This window comes from Palaemon carinicauda, chromosome 42 (assembly GCF_036898095.1).
Source record: "Palaemon carinicauda isolate YSFRI2023 chromosome 42, ASM3689809v2, whole genome shotgun sequence".
Taxonomy (NCBI): domain Eukaryota; kingdom Metazoa; phylum Arthropoda; class Malacostraca; order Decapoda; family Palaemonidae; genus Palaemon; species Palaemon carinicauda.
The window spans coordinates 2319134-2338187 of NC_090766.1; the positions used below are offsets into that span (position 1 = coordinate 2319134).

Here is a 19054-nt window from a genome sequence, read left to right on the forward strand (position 1 = left end):
ATATCGTCAGCCTTAGCCTCAAAAGGCTACTCAAGATCTGGTCTCTAAGACAGCCAGAAAAGCCCTTCCACTTTCATTTATCAGTCGCAAAACTAAGGAAGAAACTTCGTTTCCCAAGTTTTCCCAGCCCTTTCGAGGGACGTCTTCCAGCAGAGGTAACTCCAGACCTGACGCTAGAAGGAATAAGAGGAGAGACTTCAGATCAGGGCGAAGCAGTCTGACTCCTTTCGCCTTCAGGCAGTAGGAGCCAGACTTCTCAACTTCTGGCAAGCGTGGGAGAAGAGAGGAGCAGATCAATGGTCTATACAGATCTTGAAGGAGGGCTACAAGATCCCCTATTTAGGGAATCCTTCTTTGGTCTTAGCTCCTGTGGATCTCTCTCCCAGATACAGAGAGGAGGCAAAAAGACAAGCTCTGATTATCCAATTGTCTCTAATGTTGGAAAAGGGGGCCATAGAAAGAGTACAGGATATATGTTCACCAGGCTTTTACAACCGCCTGTTCCTGGTACCCAAGAACTCGGGGGGATGGCGTCCAATCCTGGACGTGAATGCGCTGAACAAGTTCATCCAGAAGACGAAGTTCTCAATAGAGACTTCGAAATCAGTTCTTGCTGCAGTAAGGAAGGGCGACTGGATGGTCTCGTTAGACCTCCAGGACGCCTACTTCCACATCCCAATACATCCGAGCTTTAGGACTTACCTAAGATTTCGTATTCAAGGGAGAAGTTTTCCTATTTTGAGCCCTATGTTTCGGCCTCAGCACAGCCCCACAGGTCTTTACGAAGCTCATGCTAAATGTAGCAAAAATCCTCCACTCAAGGGGCATCAGAGCCTCCCTGTATCTCGACGACTGGCTTCTCAGAGCTCACACATACGATCACTGCCTGAAGGATCTTCAGACTACATTGAACCTTACAAAGGAACTGGGTCGCCTTGTCAACAAGGAAAAGTCTCTCTTGAGTCCATCACAAGAGAATCTTTATTTGGGAATGACGATTCGGAGTCAGACTTTTCGGGCTTTTCCATCTCCTTTAAGGATGGAGCATGCCAGGTTGAAACTCCGATCTTTTCTAAGCAAAAACATGTGTTCAGCAAGGAAGTGGATGAGTCTAGTAGGAACCCTCTCCTCCTTAGAACAATTTGTTCCCCTAGGAAGACTGAACCTTCGTCCTCTCCAGTTCCATCTCAACAACCATTGGAACAAGGAGAAAGACCTAGAGATGATGAGTATTCCAATTACGAACTCCATCAAAGACTGCTTTCGGTGGTGGGACGAACCGAACAAGTTCCAGGAAGGTCTCGACCTAACGCAAAAGAACCCAGACCTTGTGTTATGCTCCGACGCCTCGGGACTCAGGGTGGGGAGCAACCCTAAACGAAGTTGGAAGTTTCGGGACTGTGGTCAGAGACCCAAAAGAACTTGCATATAAATCACAAGGAATTGTTGGCAGTTCTATTAGCCCTCAAAAGTTTCGAAGGATCAGTCACCAACAAAGTGGTTCAAGTCAATGCCGACAACACGACGGCATTGGCTTACATTGCCTTACATTGCCTAGCAGGGGGGAACTCACTCGATATCTATGTGCGAGACGGCAAAGAATCTCCTTTTGTGGGCAAGGGAGAGGAATGTTATCCTAATGACAAGGTTCATCCAAGGAGAGAAAAACGTAATGGCAGACAGCCTCAGCAGAAGAGGTCAGATCCTACCGACAGAGTGGACGCTCCATCTTCAAGTTTGCAAGAGCCTGTGGCGACTTTGGGGTCGACCATGCATAGACCTCTTCGCAACATCAAAGACAAAGAGGTTAGATGCGTATTGCTCTCCAGTACCGGATCTAGAAGCAGTCCACATAGACGCGTTTCTGTTGGATTGGACCAACCTAGATCTGTACGCTTTTCCACCATACAAGATCCTGTACAAAGTGGTACAGAAGTTTGTAGCATCCAAAGGGACCAGAATGACCCTAGTGGCCCCCTTTTGGCCATCAAGAGAATGGTTCACAGAGGTACTGGAATGGATTGTAGACACCCCAAGAAGCCTTCCATTAAGAATAGATCTACTCGAACAACCCCACTTGGAAAGATTCCATCAAAATCTCCACGTTCTTCAGCGGACTGCCTTCAGACTATCGAAAGACTCACTAGATCTAGAGGCTTTTCGAAGGAGGCAGCTCAAGCCATTGCAAGAGCAAAAAGAACTTCAACTATCAAAGTTTATCAATCCAAGTGGGAGGTTTTTAGAGAGTGGTGTAGAGTCAACTCTCTTTCCTCATCCAGGACCTCTGTAGCCCAAATTGCAGACTTCCTGCTCCACCTTTGAAGAAAGTGCAACTTCTCCTCGACTATTAAAGGATATAGGATATAGGAGCATGTTAGCGACTGTGTTCAGACATAGAAACCTGGACCTTTCTAACAATAAGGATCTGCAAGAACTTCTTAAGTCTTTTGAGACTACAAAGCAACGAAACCAAGATTCACCAGCCTGGAATCTGGATATTGTATTGAAGTTTCTTATGAGTGACAGGTTTGAGCCTTTAGGTTCAGCTTCTATGAAGGACCTTACTATGAAAACTCTATTTTTGGTTAGTCTCGCAACAGCCAAAAGAGTGAGTGAGATACATGCGTTTAGCAAGAACGTTGGTTTTCGTGATGGTAAGGCTGTCTGTGCTTTACAATTAGGCTTTCTTGCCAAAAATGAACGCCCTTCTCAATCTTGGCCCAAAGCGTTTGAGATTCCGAATCTTTCGGATTTAGTTGGCGAGGAGTTGGAAAGAGTCTTATGCCCAGTAAGGGCTCTGAGATGCTACCTAGATAGAACAAAGGATTTACGAGGCAATGCTGAAGCACTATGGTGCTCAGTCATAAAGCCCACATTACAGATGTCAAAAAATGCCTTGTCATTTTTTATCAGGCTCTTGATTAAAGAAGCGCATGTACATTGCAATGGAGCAGACCTTGGACTTCTAAAGGTCAAGACTCACGAAGTCAGAGCAGTAGCAACGTCAGCAGCATTCAGACAGAATAGATCATTGCAAAGCATAATGGACACAACCTTTTGGAGGAGCAAATCTGTGTTCGCTTCACATTATTTGAAAAGTGTTCAGACTCGTTATGAGGACTGCTACACTCTGGGTCCATTCGTAGCAGCGAGTGCAGTAGTGGGTGAAGGATCCACCACTACGTTCCCATAATCCCAAGAACCTTTTCTTGTCTTGGTACTTTTATTTGTTTTTATGGTCGTTTGTGGAGATTGTGTCAGTCTTCCACAATCATTGATTTTAGTCAGGTGGTCAATTTTGTTCCTTGAAGAGTGCCCAGAACTGGTTATTGGAGGAGGTTCTGTCATAATGAGGTATATACACCGGTTTGACAGTCCCTACGAGATCTTCAGCCCCCTAGGAAGATCGCTGGATCTCATAAGGCTAGCAGACATAATGAGGCAGAGAATCATTGAAGTCAGCTTCCTTATCAGGTATGAACCCTTAAGTTTGTTTTAATTAACTCTTAAGCAGAATTCCAGATATACTAGCTGTCTCTAACCCTCCACCAAAGGTGTTAATCAGCTATATATATAACTACCGGGTAAGTCTTATGTTTAAAAATGGTATTTTCAATATAAAATAAATTTTGAACATACTTACCCGGTAGTTATATATAATTTAAGCCCCACCCTCCTCCTCTCTAAGAGACTAGAGGCATGGAATATATGAGGGTTCCTGGAATGGTTCCCAGGTACCTCGCTAGGGCGCAGGGGTGGTACACCTGGCTATCCAATCGGCGATTGGCGCGAGTTTTGAATTTTCTGCCCTGACGTCAGGGACGTAAGCTATATATATAACTACCGGGTAAGTATGTTCAAAAATTTATTTTATAATGAAAATACCATTTTTAGCAATAAAACAAATTGTTTTCATTAAAAAAACATTTGTAACAGAAAATATAGATGTTCTCCTAGCCAAAATGTTCAATACGGGTTTAGAGTCCTTTATCCTAAATTTCGCAAGCTGAAAGCCTCTAAAATCCAAAAATTTTTGAAATTGCAAAAGAAAAAAAAAATCCAAAGCTGGGAAGGGTCCACCAAGTACAGCGGTCCACATGGTATCACTTTGCTGTTAACAGTTGCAATAGTAACCTCTTTGCTGCGTGGTTTGAAATATGCTCAAAATGCTGATAAAGTCTGGATATATGCTTAGAGCTAATAGTGAAAAGAAAGATAAAGCATTTATGTTCATTTGAAACAAAAAAAAGTTATTGTTGAAAAACTTGAAAGCAGCGAAGGCGTTAAGTGTCTGACTTGCGGAGTTTAGAAAGATAATTGTGGAAGTTCTGTGCTGAAAGTGATGAGCTGAAGTTTATGAAAAGTAGAAAAAAAAATGCTACATGAAAGTAAGTTACTCCGAAGCCTAATGGAGTTTGTGTTTGGTGTTGTAATTATCATTTTAAAGCAGTGATTGTACGAATTTGGCAAGTTAAAATGTCATTTCAATTGCATTTTGATTAGTTTGGACTGAATCTACTATTTTTTACAAGAATACTAGATGAAAACAAAACCAAGATATAAACATCACATTGGGCGATGCTCAAATCCAATTTCAAGAAAAGGTGAAATTTTTTGGGACTAATATTCTCCTGGCACTGGCATTGGCTAAAAGAGTTGTTGAGATCCTTGGTATCTTATACCAGGTCTCACATTTAGAAGGTTGGATAAAGATGACATTCAACTTTGTGCCGGAATTCGAGGCAAAGACTCGGAACCCAGCAGTTTGGGACGAATGGTTTGAGTTTTTTACTATTGCCTCCCAATAAACAATTTATGACAAGCCAGAAGAGCTTTTTCTCTGTTCCGACAGTACCTTCAGGAAGTGCCTGAAATGGATGGCAAGCTGTAGACCCACCATTCAGAACCTGTTTGTTGACACAGGTAGGATAAAGAAAAGGTTCTATTGGAACACCCTCTCTTTTGGACTACAGGAAACGATCTGGAGGGCGTACGAGAGTAGGGACAACTCGATCCCTATCGCTATCAAGGCTGATGAAATGCTAGGGGTAAGGATCACAAAGGCCTTCAGAACGAACGTCTTGGTAAGACAGTTGCTGAGGGCAATAGTATGGAAGCCTGTTGTAGTCATCCAACAAGTGAAATAGGTCCTCGGCCAGGTTACATCTGGATCTGGACAAAGTGGAAAAGTGAGGAAAAGGCAGATGCATATCTTTTCTTCCCCTTCTGTCCCTCTCCCTCCTCTGATCACTGATGCGGTCTTTCACCCAAGCAAGAAACAGCTTACCAGGTAAGACTTACTGAGAAATATTGGTGTATGGTACATGAAATGCAACCTTATCCTCAGGATGAACTTTGATTAATCCTAGAAGGTAAAAAGCTTCCAAGAATCAAGGATTCCCTCTTTGAGAGGTAGCCTGTGCAAAGCTACTTCTAGTTAGCCTAGAAGGTGGTTTCTTCTTGTCTCGTCAAGCTTTCACCCTTAGAGTGGTAGGCTGTGGGGTGAGACATGTAATTCTTACTTCCCCTCTATGGTCTAAGAGCAGATGCCAGGAGAGTAGGTTGTTTCTTAGGGTTCCTTCCTGAGACTTGTGTAATATGGTTTCCCTCTCCATCTGTGAGTCTCCTATTTAAAAGGACAAGGGCTGTTTTTGTATAGGAATAAATTACAAGTTTTATTAGTTTATATCTTTCTTAACTCTTTACTGTCCACCTCATCCTCCCCTCAAAACCTAGGCTGGGACCTTCAGAATTGGGATGAGAACATGAGGGAGAACTTTGTAAGTCCCCCTTTTTCGTCACACTCCCGCTACTCGCCCACAAATTATGTGTTGTTTTCCTACCAGCTGAATCAGTAAAGCTGACTTTATTCCTATTTAGAATGATGATGTTTTGTCTAGTTAAGAAAAATACAAATTACTAACATTTGTGATTTTTGTAATAGCCACATATTTAGCACCTGAGAATAACACTCATTCCATCTCAAGGGGCTCTGCTGAAGGTAAAATGCTACGTAACTCAATTGTATTGTATTCAAACCCTTTTATTTAGAGCATATTCCTTATGTTCGGACTGGCATAACTTTCATAAAGAAATTTCATTTTTAAAAACCTATTTTTAAATATTTAACTTAGCCGGTGAATATATAATAGCTGCAACTCTGCGGCTCGACAGAAAACACACTCAAAAACTCGCGAGCGATCGCTATGAAGGTTGCGGGTGTGCCCACCAGCGCCACTATCGGCCAGATACCACTCTTGCATGTAAACAAACCCTTCAATTCTTCTCTGTCGACGTTGACGACAAGACGTATCAATACTCGCTGTAGAACCTGGAGTTTTCTCAACATATTTGGTGAAGTACTTCATTTTGGTTTGAGCTTTCGCAGTGCAGGTGTTTTATCTTCATCTTAAATCTTGAACTCGTTTTTGGATAGATTTAATTTTTGATTGCAAGAGAGAGAGTATGGACTTTCTTTGACTTTTAAATGGCCGACCCTTCCCTTAGACGGAAGTGTGTTTTAGGCTTTTAGCAATTATCTTATCACGTTATAAATTAATTATAGATTTTCCTCTATATATTCTATATCTCAACCGCCTTTATTAGGCCTCTTCGATTAGCTTTCCATTTATAATAAACATCAAAATAAATTTTAATGATTTGTTTATATGCGACCTTTCCTGAGAGTAGGCGGTCCTAATTTGGAAACCGAAGTTAAACAACGTTGAGCCCTTTTCAATCGTAAATAACTTTTACAGAGCTAATGATTTAAAACTTATTAAATGAAATATTTTTAGTAAATATTTTATGATAGTTTTTTTCTTTGAAGAGTCTTCGTACTGTTTCAAAGATGAACTAACGTTTAGTTTATTTATGCTACGCAGTTTGCGCTCTATCGTTACGATAGAGAGAGAGAGTATCACGGTTTCACTTTGCAGAAAGAGTAAATCGATTCTGACGTTTTGTTCTTTTTTCTTTCAAAGCTTAAATGTTTTAAAGACTATTTTAAAGGAACTTTTAATTGAAAAACCTTTTAGTTTTTTCCTTTGGTCAAATAACCTGTTTATTGACGAAAGGTAAGTGGGCTCTTCTCTTCGGTGCGAAAACAAGAGAGAGAGAGAGAGATAGAGACGGAGAGAGAGAGAGAGGAGAGAGAACGTTCCGATCTTTATCTCGTCCCAAGCGAGTAACGTTGTTCTCGAGTTACTCTCGTCCCTAGTCTCTGTACGGGGAGAAAGGATAAAACTTTTTTAGTTTTTATTCTCGTCCCAAGGCACTGTACGGTGAGAGATTGAAAACGTAGTTTTGAATGAACTAGTGTTTAGTCTCTTCCCCAGCCACTGATTTTTTTATCTTAAAATATGTTTACTGTTTTTTGCTGGTATTAATGTGCTTACATTATACGACTGATTTCGCAATTACAACCTTTTGATGAGGGTAGAATTGCGTGCTTCAGGTAGAAATCAGTTTTATTCATACCTAATGTGAATTGTTAAAAAATTCGATTTCAGTGAAATAAGTGCAAAACAGAAAATCGTAGTGATAAAGTGATATTGCGCAAAGTGTTATCAGTGTTGCGACCGAGGGTTCGTCTGTTCGTGCCTGTCGTTCGCCTAGTCCGGGACCTCTTGCAAGCTCCCAAGCCCAGGGGAGAAGTAATGTCGTACGACTTATGGGTTCGAGAGGCCTTGATCAGCGAACAGACGTTCCCTCTATGGTATCAGGTGTATCTTACCAAGATCACCCCTACCATAAGGCGAGAGAGACGATTTTCTCCTCGTCATCCGAAGGCTTTTCGCATAAGAAACCGTGGAACAAGGTTTCGAGGCCCTTTAAGCGAAAGTCAGTCCTTTCAGGACAGGTCCAGCGTCCTGGTTTTAACTATTAGGACAGCTCTGACCCTATGCAGTCATCGGAAGACTGCTCGCCGCCTAAACAAAAGCGTAACACAGACTCCGAGAGTCTTTTTGTAGGCAAGGTTTTGCAGTCACAGACGTTACCCTCGTCTCTTACCGCAACCATTCCCGTTGATCCTAAATGGGTTGTACGGCAAGACATGCAGAATAAGCTTGCCTCCCTTATGGAAGACTATTCTGCCGATAAGTCCGTTGAGCCTAGCCGTTTATCTCATCGAGATCCTGGCCTTCAGCCACCCTAACGTTCCTTTGTGCGTCCTGTTGACGTTGGCGTAGCCAAGTCACGTCAGTCAGGTTGTTTAGAACCACACTCGATGCGGTCTCGTGTGGATTTTCAGCCACATTTGGACGTTAGGCCACTTGCTGATGCTCCTGTTGACGTTCAGGATGTTCGCCAACAATCGGAGTTGACTTGTTTTGAAGCTGAGCGTCAACCTCCGCATTCTAGAGTTGTTTTGACTGCTCAGTCTAGGCGGTCAAAGCAGTCTCGAGTGGACGCTGTGCGTCCTCACGCACCTGTTGTTGTTGACAGTTCACAGACTGTCAAGCAGTTACATGACGTTGCGTCCTGGTCTGCTACTAATGCACCAGTGCGTGTGGACTCTACTTGTAAAGCATTGCCACCACGGTAGGTCTCTCCCTTGCTTGAGACTCGGCTATTGTCGGACAAGGTTCCTTCAGATGAGGAAGTTGCTGTTCCCCCTCCTACTGATATTCCCTTGAGGACTCTGTCAGACGGAGAGGAGCCTAAAGCTGCTTAGCCCTCTATGGACTTTAAATAAATCATGCTGATTTTTAAGGATCTTTGTCCGGATCTTTTTGTAACTGCTGCTCCTCGTTCGCCTAAACGTCAGAGCTTACACTAAGCCTAGCTACTTCGAAGCCGTTGTTTTATAAGCTAGTGCTCTCTCGCTCTTCTAAGAGAGCTTTACGTTTGCTAGGCGACTGGTTTATCACCAGGAGGAGTTTGAGGGAGACAGCCTTTGCTTTCCCTTCTTTTAAGCTGGCTTATAGAGCGAGAGTCTGATATGACACGAGAGAAGTTCTCGGCTTGGGAGTTCCTGCCTCTGCCCAGATAGACTTCTCAAACCTCATAGACTCTCCCTGGCGCCTGGCCATGAGACGCTCCAAGATTTTACAGGTCGACTTCAGAGCTATTTTCGAGCCTTTGAAGTTTTGCTGTACAATTATGTCATGCATAAACAAGGCTTTCAGGGATGGCTCCAATGATCTGACAGCCACGTTCTCTGCAGGAACAAGTCCCTCAGGGATGGCTCCAATGATTTGGCAGCCATGTTCACTGCAGGAGTACGTAAGAGGCAAGTGCGCTCAATGTGTTCATTGTCAAGACAAACTTCACGATGAAGTATACCAGGCTGTCTTGACAGCATTTATGGAAGGCGACTGGATGGTCTCTCTCGACCTTCAGGAGGCATACTTCCACATTCCTATACACCCGGATTTCCAACCGTTTCTGAGGTTTGTTTACAGGAATGTGGGGTACCAGTTTCGAGCCCTGTGCTTTGGCCTCAGTCCTGCGCCTCTCGTGTTTACGAGGCTCATGAGGAATTTGGAAAAATCCCTCCATCTATCGGGGATCCGAGCCTCCCTGTACTTGGACGACTGGCTTCTCAGAGCATTGTCCAGTCTTCGCTGTCTGCAGGATCTACATTGGACGTTGAGTCTGGCCAGGGAGTTGGGACTTTTGGTCAACCTAAAAGTCCCAACTGATCCCATCCCAGATTATTTTATATTTGGGGATGGAGATTCGCAGTCAAGCCCTGCTCGAAGTCCAACTAATGCTGAAACGAAACGTTTATTCTGTCAGGAGTTGGAACAGTCTCGTAGGGACTCTCTCATCCCTGGAGCAGTTTGTCTCACGAGGGAGACTACACCTTCTGCCTCTCCGGTTCCATCTAGCCTCTCACTGGAACTAGGACGAGACATTAGAGACGGTATCATTCCCAGTCTCCGAACCAGTAAAGGCATGCCTGAAATGGTGGGACAGCAATATCAGTCTGAGAGAGGGACTATCCCTAGCAGTCAAGAACCCAAACCACGTGTTGTCCTCAGACGCGTCGGATTTGGGTTGGGGTGCGACCCTGGACGGTCGGGAATGCTCGGGTCTGTGGACCTCAAGTCAGAAGAGCATGCACATCAACGGCAAGGAGCTATTAGCAGTCCACTTGGCCTTGATGATATTAGAAAGCTTCTTCGAAACTAAGTGGTAGAGGTCAACTCAGACAACACCACAACTTTGGCGTACATCTCCAAGCAAGGAGGCACACACTCCTTCACGCTGCTCGAGATCGCAAGGGACCTTCTCTTATGGTCAAGAATTCGAGGCATCTCCCTGTTGACGAGATTCATCCAGGGGGACTTGAACGTCTTGGCAGACTGTCTCAGTCGGAGGGGTCAGGTGATACCCACGGAATGGACCCTCCACAAGGACGTGGGCAAGAGTCTTTGGGCTACTTGGGGTCAACCCACCATAGACCTCTTTGCCTCCTCGTTGACCAAAAGGTTACCAATCTATTGCTCTCCAGTCCTAGATACAGAAGCAATCTACATAGACGCGTTTCTACTGGATTGGTCTTTTCTTGACTTATATGCATTCCCACCATTCAAGATAGTCAACAAGGTACTGCAGAAGTTCGCCTCTCACGAAGGGACAAGGTTGACGTTGGTTGCTACCCTCTGGCCCGCGAGAGAGTAGTGCACCGAGGTACTTCAATGGCTGGTAGACTTTCCAAGAAGTCTTCCTCTAACGGTAGATCTGTTACGTCAGCCCCACGTAAAGAATGTCCATCAAAGCCTCCCCGCTCTTCGTCTGACTTCCTTCAGACTATCGAAAGACTCTCAAGAGCTAGAGACTTTTCGAAGGAGGCAGCCAGTGCGATTGCAAGAGCTAGGAGAGGTTCTACCTTTAGAGTATACCAGTCGAAGTGGGAAGTCTTTCGAGACTGGTGCAAGTCAGCATCTGTGTCCTCGTCCAGTACCTCTGTAGCCCAAATCGCAGATTTTCTTTTACATCTGAGAAAGGTTCACTCCCTTTCAGCTCCCACGATTAAGGGCTACAGGAGCATGTTGGCTTCGGTCTTTCGACATAGAGGCTTAGATCTTTCCAACAATAAAGATCTCCAAGATCTCCTTAAGTCTTTCGAGACCTCTAAGGAACGTCGTTTGGCAACTCCTGGATGGAACTTAGACGTGGTCCTAAGGTTCCTCATGTCAGACAGGTTTGAGCCATTACATTCAGCCTCCCTGAAGGATCTCACCCTCAAGACACTTTTCCTAGTGTGCTTGGCTTCGGCTAAAAGGGTCAGTGAACTTCATGCCTTCAGTAAGAACATCGGCTTTTCTACAGAAAAAAGCCACTTGTTCACTTCAACTTGGTTTCCTGGCCAAAAATGAACCGCCTTCTCGTCCTTGGCCTAAATCTTTTGATATTCCTTGCTTATCAGAGATCGTAGGCAATGAACTGGAAAGAGTATTATGTCCTGTTAGAGCTCTTAAGTTCGATTTAGCTCGTACTAAGTCATTACGAGGTAAATCTGAGGCATTATGGTGCTCAGTTAAGAAACCTTCATTGCCTATGTCAAAGAATGCTTTGTCATATAGCAACCTCCGTGGCCTTCAAGCAAAATAAATCTCTGCAAAGTATTATGGACACGACTTTTTGGAGAAGCAAGTCAGTGTTCACGTAATTTTACTTAAAAGATGTCCAGACTCTTTACGAGGACTGCTACACACTGGGTCCATTCGTTGCAGCGAGTGCAGTAGTGGGTGAGGGTTCTACCACTACATTACCCTAATTCCAATATCCTTTTTAATCTGTCTCTTGAAATGTTTTTAATATTGTTTTTTTTGGGTTGTACGGAAGGCTAAGAAGCCTTTCGCATCCTGATTGATTTGGCGGGTGGTCAAAGTCACATCTTGAGAGCGCCCAGATTAAGGGTTTGATGAGGTCCTGTTGTATGGGTTGCAGCCCTTAATACTTCAGCTCCTGGGAGTCTTTCAGCATCCTAAGAGGATCGATGGGCTTCGTGAGGAAGACAGACTTATAAGGCAGAGTAATCGTCTAAGTCAACTTCCTTACCAGGTACCTATATATTTTGGTTTTGTTATATTGATAACTGTCAAAAACTCTTAGCTTATACGCTGTAAACTTAATTAACTCTGGTCTCTACCCACCTCCTTAGGTGTGAATCAGCTATTATATATTCACCGGCTAAGTTAAATATTTAAAAATGATATTTTAATTATAAAATAAATTTTTGAATATACTTACCCGGTGAATATATAAATTAAAGGCCCTCCCTTCCTCCCCAATAGAGACGCAGCGGGACGAGAAGAATTGAAGGGTTTGTTTACATGCAAGAGTGGTATCTGGCCGATAGTGGCGCTGGTGGGCACACCCGCAACCTTCATAGCGATCGCTCGCGAGTTTTTGAGTGTGTTTTCTGTCGAGCCGCAGAGTTGCAGCTATTATATATTCACCGGGTAAGTATATTCAAAAATTTATTTTATAATTAAAATATCATTTTACATACAATTGTTATCCTTCACACCTCTATGACAAAATTGTTAATAAATTTCTTAATGGTATTTTTCAGCCTAAATATAAATGTCCTGAAGTTCCCAAAAAACTAATGTATGTATCATTGCCTTATGTTAGAAATGCTCTTTTCAGAAACGAGCTCACCACAGCCCTCAGCACTCTGTACTCATATGTGAATTTTAAGTTTATATTAAAAAACCCTTTAAATATTGGCAAACTTTTCAGGTTCAAAGACACCCTCCCGGAGTTCATGCAGTCCTTCGTTGTTTACAAGTATACTTGTCCAAAATGTAATTTTGGAAACTATATCGGGTCTACCCAACGATTACTGAAGGTCCGCATCGATTCCCATAGGGGGTCAGTCATCGCACTGGTTCCATATTAAAATCCCAAGAATTTTCCTCTATAAGAAATCACTCAAACTCATGTAAAACTCATATCCAATATAACCATTTCGAAATTCTTTCCCAAACATCCGATTGCCTTTCGCTCCTTCTCTTGGAATCTCTTTATATAAAGAAACTGTCCCCTTCCTTAAATAATCAAACCACCTCCACACCATTACATATTGCCTAACTGCCATTACCTATCATCCCTTGTTGATCTATATTTTGTTCGTAGTTAAAGCATTTTCTTCAAGAATTTTCTCAAATATTCCTATAGTTTTCAGCCACATCTCTTGACAGTAAGTTCGCCCATTCATTTATATATATGTATATTTTTTATTCTATTTTGATCACAAGTGTTTTTATCATCATAATTGTAAAGGACCTCTGTTAGCCACATGTTTTTATATACCGTCTAGTTTTCAATATTAATCTTACCCGATAATCATGTAGCTGTCAACTCCGTTGCCCGACAGAATTCTACGGAAGGGATACGCCAGCGATCGCTATACAAGAGGGGGGTGTACTCACAAGCGCCACCTGTGGCCAGGTACTGCAGTACTTCTTGTTGACACCACCTCAATTTTTCCTCTGTCGTGCCTCCGGCTAGACCTACATGGATACGCTGTTGATTCTGGAGTTTTTTGCTCACGATTTGGTGATGTATTTGCTCTAGAGTTTAGCTTTCGCTATTCAGGAAGTTTTATCATTAGCTTAGCTAGCTTTTGGAATTAATTTGATTAATTATGGTGACGAAGAGAGTATGAACTCTTTCACTTTTAACCCTGGATAGGTACGGTGGGTCGTTTGCGACCCCGAGCGTAAAAAAAAAACAGGTTTTTCTCACGTGACTCACCCCTGTGACTGAATTTGTGGGTGATCGACCTGCAGGAGGTGTCTCCCCTACACGCTCTAGTAGTGTCCAGATGTGCATTGCTGTAGCTGTACTCCTTCCCCGATTTCTGAGACGCGTCGGGGTCGTTCGCGTCCGAGTTTACCCTTCTGAGGTAGTTTGCATAATTATCAAAGTTATTACGTATTATGAAATTGTCGTAGAATGGTGCAACTTGTATAGGTTATCAGTTGTGGAAAGTCTTGGTGGATTGTTTGGCTACCATGTGCATGTTTTTTTTTTTAGTTAAAATGTCGTTCATCACCACGAGGACCATTTTACCGCGAGTGCCCCTTTTTCATTTTTTTTCATTTTTTTGCCAAGTCATTTTTCCGTAAGATATTGCCAAATAGTGTCGTAAAACTTTTGCTTGTTTAGTGTTGGAAAGTGTGTCTAGATGATCTGGCTACCCATGCATGACTTTGTTTTTGTCAGATACGACGTAGTTATTGGTATATTGGGTATTTAACTGCGGTTACCAATTTCTGTTTTTTTTTCAATATTTGTAAAAATTACTACGTAGTAAGGAATTGCCGTATATTATTCATTTTTTTTTCATGTTTATGTGTTAGAAAGTGTGCCTTGATGGTTGGGCTAACACGTGCATGTCTTTTTTTTTATCTGAGATGTCGTATATTAGAATGTCGGGCATTTTACCGCGAGTGTCCCTTTTTAATTTTTTTTAATTTTTTTGCCAAGTCATTTTTCCGTAAGATATTGCGAAATAGTGTCGTAAAACTTTTGCTTTTTTAATGTTGGAAAGTGTGTCTAGATGATCTGGCTACCCATGCGTGATTTTGTTTTTGTCAGATACGACGTAGTTATTGGTATATTGGGTATTTAACTGCGGTTGCCAATTTCTGTTTTTTTTCAATATTTGTAAAAATTTACTACGTAGTAAGGAATTGCCGTATATTATTGATTTTTTTTTCATGTTTATGTGTTAGAAAGTGTGCCTTGATGGTTGGGCTAACACGTGCATGTCTTTTTTTTTTATCTGAGATGCCGTATATTAGAATGTTGGGCATTTTTCCGCGAGTGCCCCTTTTTATTTGTTTTGCATTTTTTTGCTTAGTCATGTTACCGTAAGGAATTGGCAAGTAGTGTCGCAAAACTTATATTTTTATAGTGTTGGAAAGTGTTTCTAGATGATCAGGCTACCCATGCCTATTTTTTTTTAGCCAGATATGGCGTATATATAAGTATGTGTTCGATTTTCCTGTGATTGCCATTTTTTCGTTTTTTCCCATTTCTTTCAAAATTACTACGTACTAAGGAACTATCACAGAGTAATATTTCATTTATATGTTTATTTGTCGGAAAATATGCCTTGATGGTTTGCCTAGCACGTGGCTGAAATTTTTTTTTTTCAATATTAAACTTACCCGATAATCATGTAGCTGTCAACTCCGTTGCCCGACAGAATTCTATGGAGGGATACGCCAGCTATCACAATACTAGAAGGGGGTGTACTTACCAGCGCCACCTGTGGCCAGGTACTATAGTACTTCTTGTTGACACCTCCTCAATTTTTCCTCTGTCGTGCTTCCGGCAAGACGTTCTGGGATACGCTTATGATCTTCGAGTATTTTCACGGCTAATTGGTGAAGTATTCTCTCAGATTTCGGCTGTCGCTTTACTGGAAACCTTCTTATATTAGCTAGATAGCTTTTATATAATCCTGATTAACGGTTAACGATCTTTTGCTTGATTTTGGAACCCCCTTTGGCTAACTCTTTGGATTCAAGATGTCTGACATTTCGCAAGCCCCCTCCCATAGACGATGTAGGTCTTGCAATAGGCGTATTCCGAAGGCCTCGGTAGATCCTCACACCGCTTGTTTTGACTGTAGGGACAGACCCTGTCAGTTAGAAAATCGATGTGAGGAATGCGCCGGACTTTCGGAACTGGAATTTGTCCGTCTTTTGAAATATTCAACTAAGTTAGAGAGAGGTAGAGTTAGGAGGAGTTCTTCTCACTCTTCACTTTTTTCCTCACCTCATGATCCCCTACCTTTTCCTACCCCTGTAGTGGCTACCCCCGAACCTACTATTTGCCCTCCGCCTGATATGTCTGTTGTTTTGCGTGCTATTCAGGCCTTAGGCGATAAAGTAGAGTCAGTGGTAAGTGATCATAAGTCTCTGATGGCCGAAGTCAAGGAACTTAAGGTCAAGAGTGCAGTGGGTGGAATTAGTGCCAGTGCTGTGACGAGTGCTAGTGTCAGTGCAGTGCCAAGTGCTAGTGTCAGTGCCAGTGTGGTGCGTGAGGATACTTCTGTGCGAGCCAGTCGTCCTCCCAGTCCGGGACCTCTTGCAAGCTCCCAAGCCCAGGGGAGAAGCAATGTCGAAGGGCATAAGGGTTCGGCAGGCCTTGTTAGGCGCACAGAAGTATCCTCGGTGGTTGCGGGCGTGTCTTCCAAAGACCGTCACTTCCACCTGCAGACGATTGAGCCCGTCTTTGCCTCGTCCGCTGATCGACTGTCAGGGAAGAAACGTTGGACTCAGGTCTCGAGACCACTTAAACGCAGAGTCCAGTCCGTGAGTGCTCAGCCAGGTTGCAGTCATTGGCTCAGCTCTGACTCGCCGCAGTCATCTGTCGACTGCACTCCGCCCAAGAGGAGTAAGGTTCTGCCACAACAGAGCTCGACTGTTAAGGCTTTACCTCAGCCTACTGTAGTTTCTGCCGACCCCAAGTGGACTCTACTACAGTCCATGCAAGCACAGCTTTCGGACTTGATGCGTGAGTGTCGGGCTGAGAGTGTTGCGCCTCCGCCTCCGCCTACACTCCCTCCGCCTGCGCTCGCTCCGCCTGCGCTCGCTCCGCCTGATCGCAGTACCACCTGCCAGGCGTACGATGTTGAGCCACGTTCTGAGTTTGCTGTTCCCAGTGGTGTTCAGCCTCCGCCTTCCTTAAGGCAACCTTTACAATGGGATCAGGAGGATTATACCTCTCTTCCTCCGCCTCCACTTGCTGCTCCACCAGTGATGCAACACTCGGTTGAGGTACAACAACCTCTCCCGTCCATGAGTCAGTCTCCTCAGCTCTCGCTGCAGCGAGCTCAACCCTCCACAAGGCAAGCACCACAACACCTTAGCCTTGCGCCTCAGGAGCCTCAGCTTGCGAGACATTTACCTTGTTCTGCGCAGCCTCTACCTCATCGCGCTCCGCTCACACCACAGGAACAGGAACTTGCTACTCCGCTTCCGCCAACCGCTCAGCAAGCGCAACCCTTGGGTTCAACCACTCATGCTAGGAGTCAGCCTCCTCCACCCATGCGCCTTCCTTCTGCTTCGTCTGTTATTCAGCCTTTGCAGTCTGAGCCTCAGGTTTTCCCTCAACAGTTACTTGAAGAGGAAACCACTAATATTGTTCCTACTCGTTCTGATTCTGCTGTTCAGCATTCTTGTCCGATCTCTGGTGATGAGGCTTCTGATGATGAGGCGGCACACCTGGACCCCTCGTCAGACGTGGATGAATCCAAGCCTTCTCCACAGTCTATTGACTTTCGTAAGGTCTTGGCTCTGCTTAGGGAGGTTTACCCAGACCACTTTGTCTCTGCTATTCCCCGCTCTCCGCCATCTGAGTTTTCGCTGGGCATGCAGCAAGCTAAGTCCTCCTATACTAAGCTAGTCCTAGCAAGGTCCTCTAAGAGAGCGTTAAGGATCTTAGGGGAGTGGCTGCAGACTAAGCAACACCTTGGCAAAACTTCTTTCATGTTCCCTCCGACTAAGCTCACTTCGAAAGCGAGCGTTTGGTATGCCACAGGAGAAGCACCAGGCTTGGGAGTACCTGCCTCTGCCCAGGCTGACTTCTCAAGTCTGGTAGACTCGCCTCGGAGAACTGCAATGAGGCGCTCTAAGGTTTGCTGGACCTTCTCAGACCTTGATCACTTACTGAAGGGAGTATTTAGAGCATTTGAGATGTTCAACTTTCTAGACTGGTGCCTGGGGGCCCTCAGCAAGAAGACCTCCCCTGCGGACAAGGATTCTGCCATGCTATTAATGTCCTGCATGGATAAGGCCATTAGGGATGGATCTGGTGAGCTTGCGTCGATGTTTGTATCAGGGGTTCTGAAGAAAAGGGAACAGCTGTGTACCTTCCTTTCCTCCAGCATTACACCTTGTCAAAGGTCACAACTCCTTTTTGCTCCGCTCTCGAAGTTCCTCTTCCCCGAAGAGCTGGTTAAGGACTTGTCTGCTGCCCTGATACAAAAGGACACTCACGATCTTGTAGCCTCATCGGCTCGTAAGTCTAAGGTTGCTACCTCAGTCCCCAAGACTTATCGCTCCCCAGTGGCTGATACCCCTGCTACGAGGTTCATACCGCCCTTTCGTGGTAGAGCCCCCAGCCGAGGAAGCTCCCGTCCAGACTCTTACAGGAGCAAGTCTAGGAAAGGCTCCAAGACATCTAAAGGAAAAAACTGACTCTCCGCATCTCCAGACAGCAGTAGGAGCCAGACTCAAGATCTTCTGGCAAGCCTGGGAGAAGAGAGGTGCAGACGCCCAGTCTGTCAGTTGGCTGAGGGACGGTTACAGGATTCCATTCTGCCTCAAACCACCTCTGACCACATCTCCCATCAACCTCTCTCCCAACTACAAAGAAGAGGACAAGAGGCTAGCATTGCACCAGGAGGTGTCGCTACTTGTGCAGAAGAAGGCAGTGGTTATAGTCCGGGACCATCAATCCCCGGGCTTCTACAACCGTCTCTTTCTTGTGGCCAAGAAGACAGGAGGTTGGAGACCGGTGCTGGACGTCAGCGCGCTCAACGCGTATGTCACCAAGCAGACGTTCACGATGGAGACGACGAAGTCGGTCCTAGCAGCGGTCAGGCAGGAGGACTGGATGGTCTCGTTGGACTTGAAAGATGCCTACTTTCACGTTCCTATTCATCCAGACTCCCAACCTTTCCTGAGATTCGTTTTTGGAAAGGTTGTCTACCAATTCCAAGCCCTGTGTTTTGGCCTAAGCACAGCTCCTATGGTGTTCACTCATCTGATGAGGAATATAGCAAAATTCCTACACTTATCGGACATCAGAGCCTCCCTCTACTTAGACGACTGGCTGTTGAGAGCCTCCACGAGTCGTCGCTGTCTGGAGAATCTCAACTGGACTTTGGACTTAATCAGAGAACTGGGTCTGTTAGTCAACATAGAAAAGTCTCAGCTCATTCCCTCCCAATCCATTGTGTACCTGGGAATGGAGATTCGGAATCAGGATTTTCGGGCTTTTCCATCGGCCCCCAGGATAAGCCAAGCCCTAGAGTGCATCATGAGCATGCTGAAGAGGAGCAGTTGCTCGG

General features: G+C 44.4%; 1 protein-coding gene across 1 annotated transcript in view; it reads left to right on the plus strand.

Moving 5' to 3' along the window:
• LOC137632845 (uncharacterized) overlaps positions 1-19054 on the plus strand; it is a 201125-nt gene that overhangs the window by 120259 nt on the left and 61812 nt on the right. The window contains exon 7 of the mRNA XM_068364941.1: positions 12703-12811. Coding sequence (XP_068221042.1) covers positions 12703-12811 — 109 coding nt within the window. The remainder of the gene's footprint in view (positions 1-12702; positions 12812-19054) is intronic.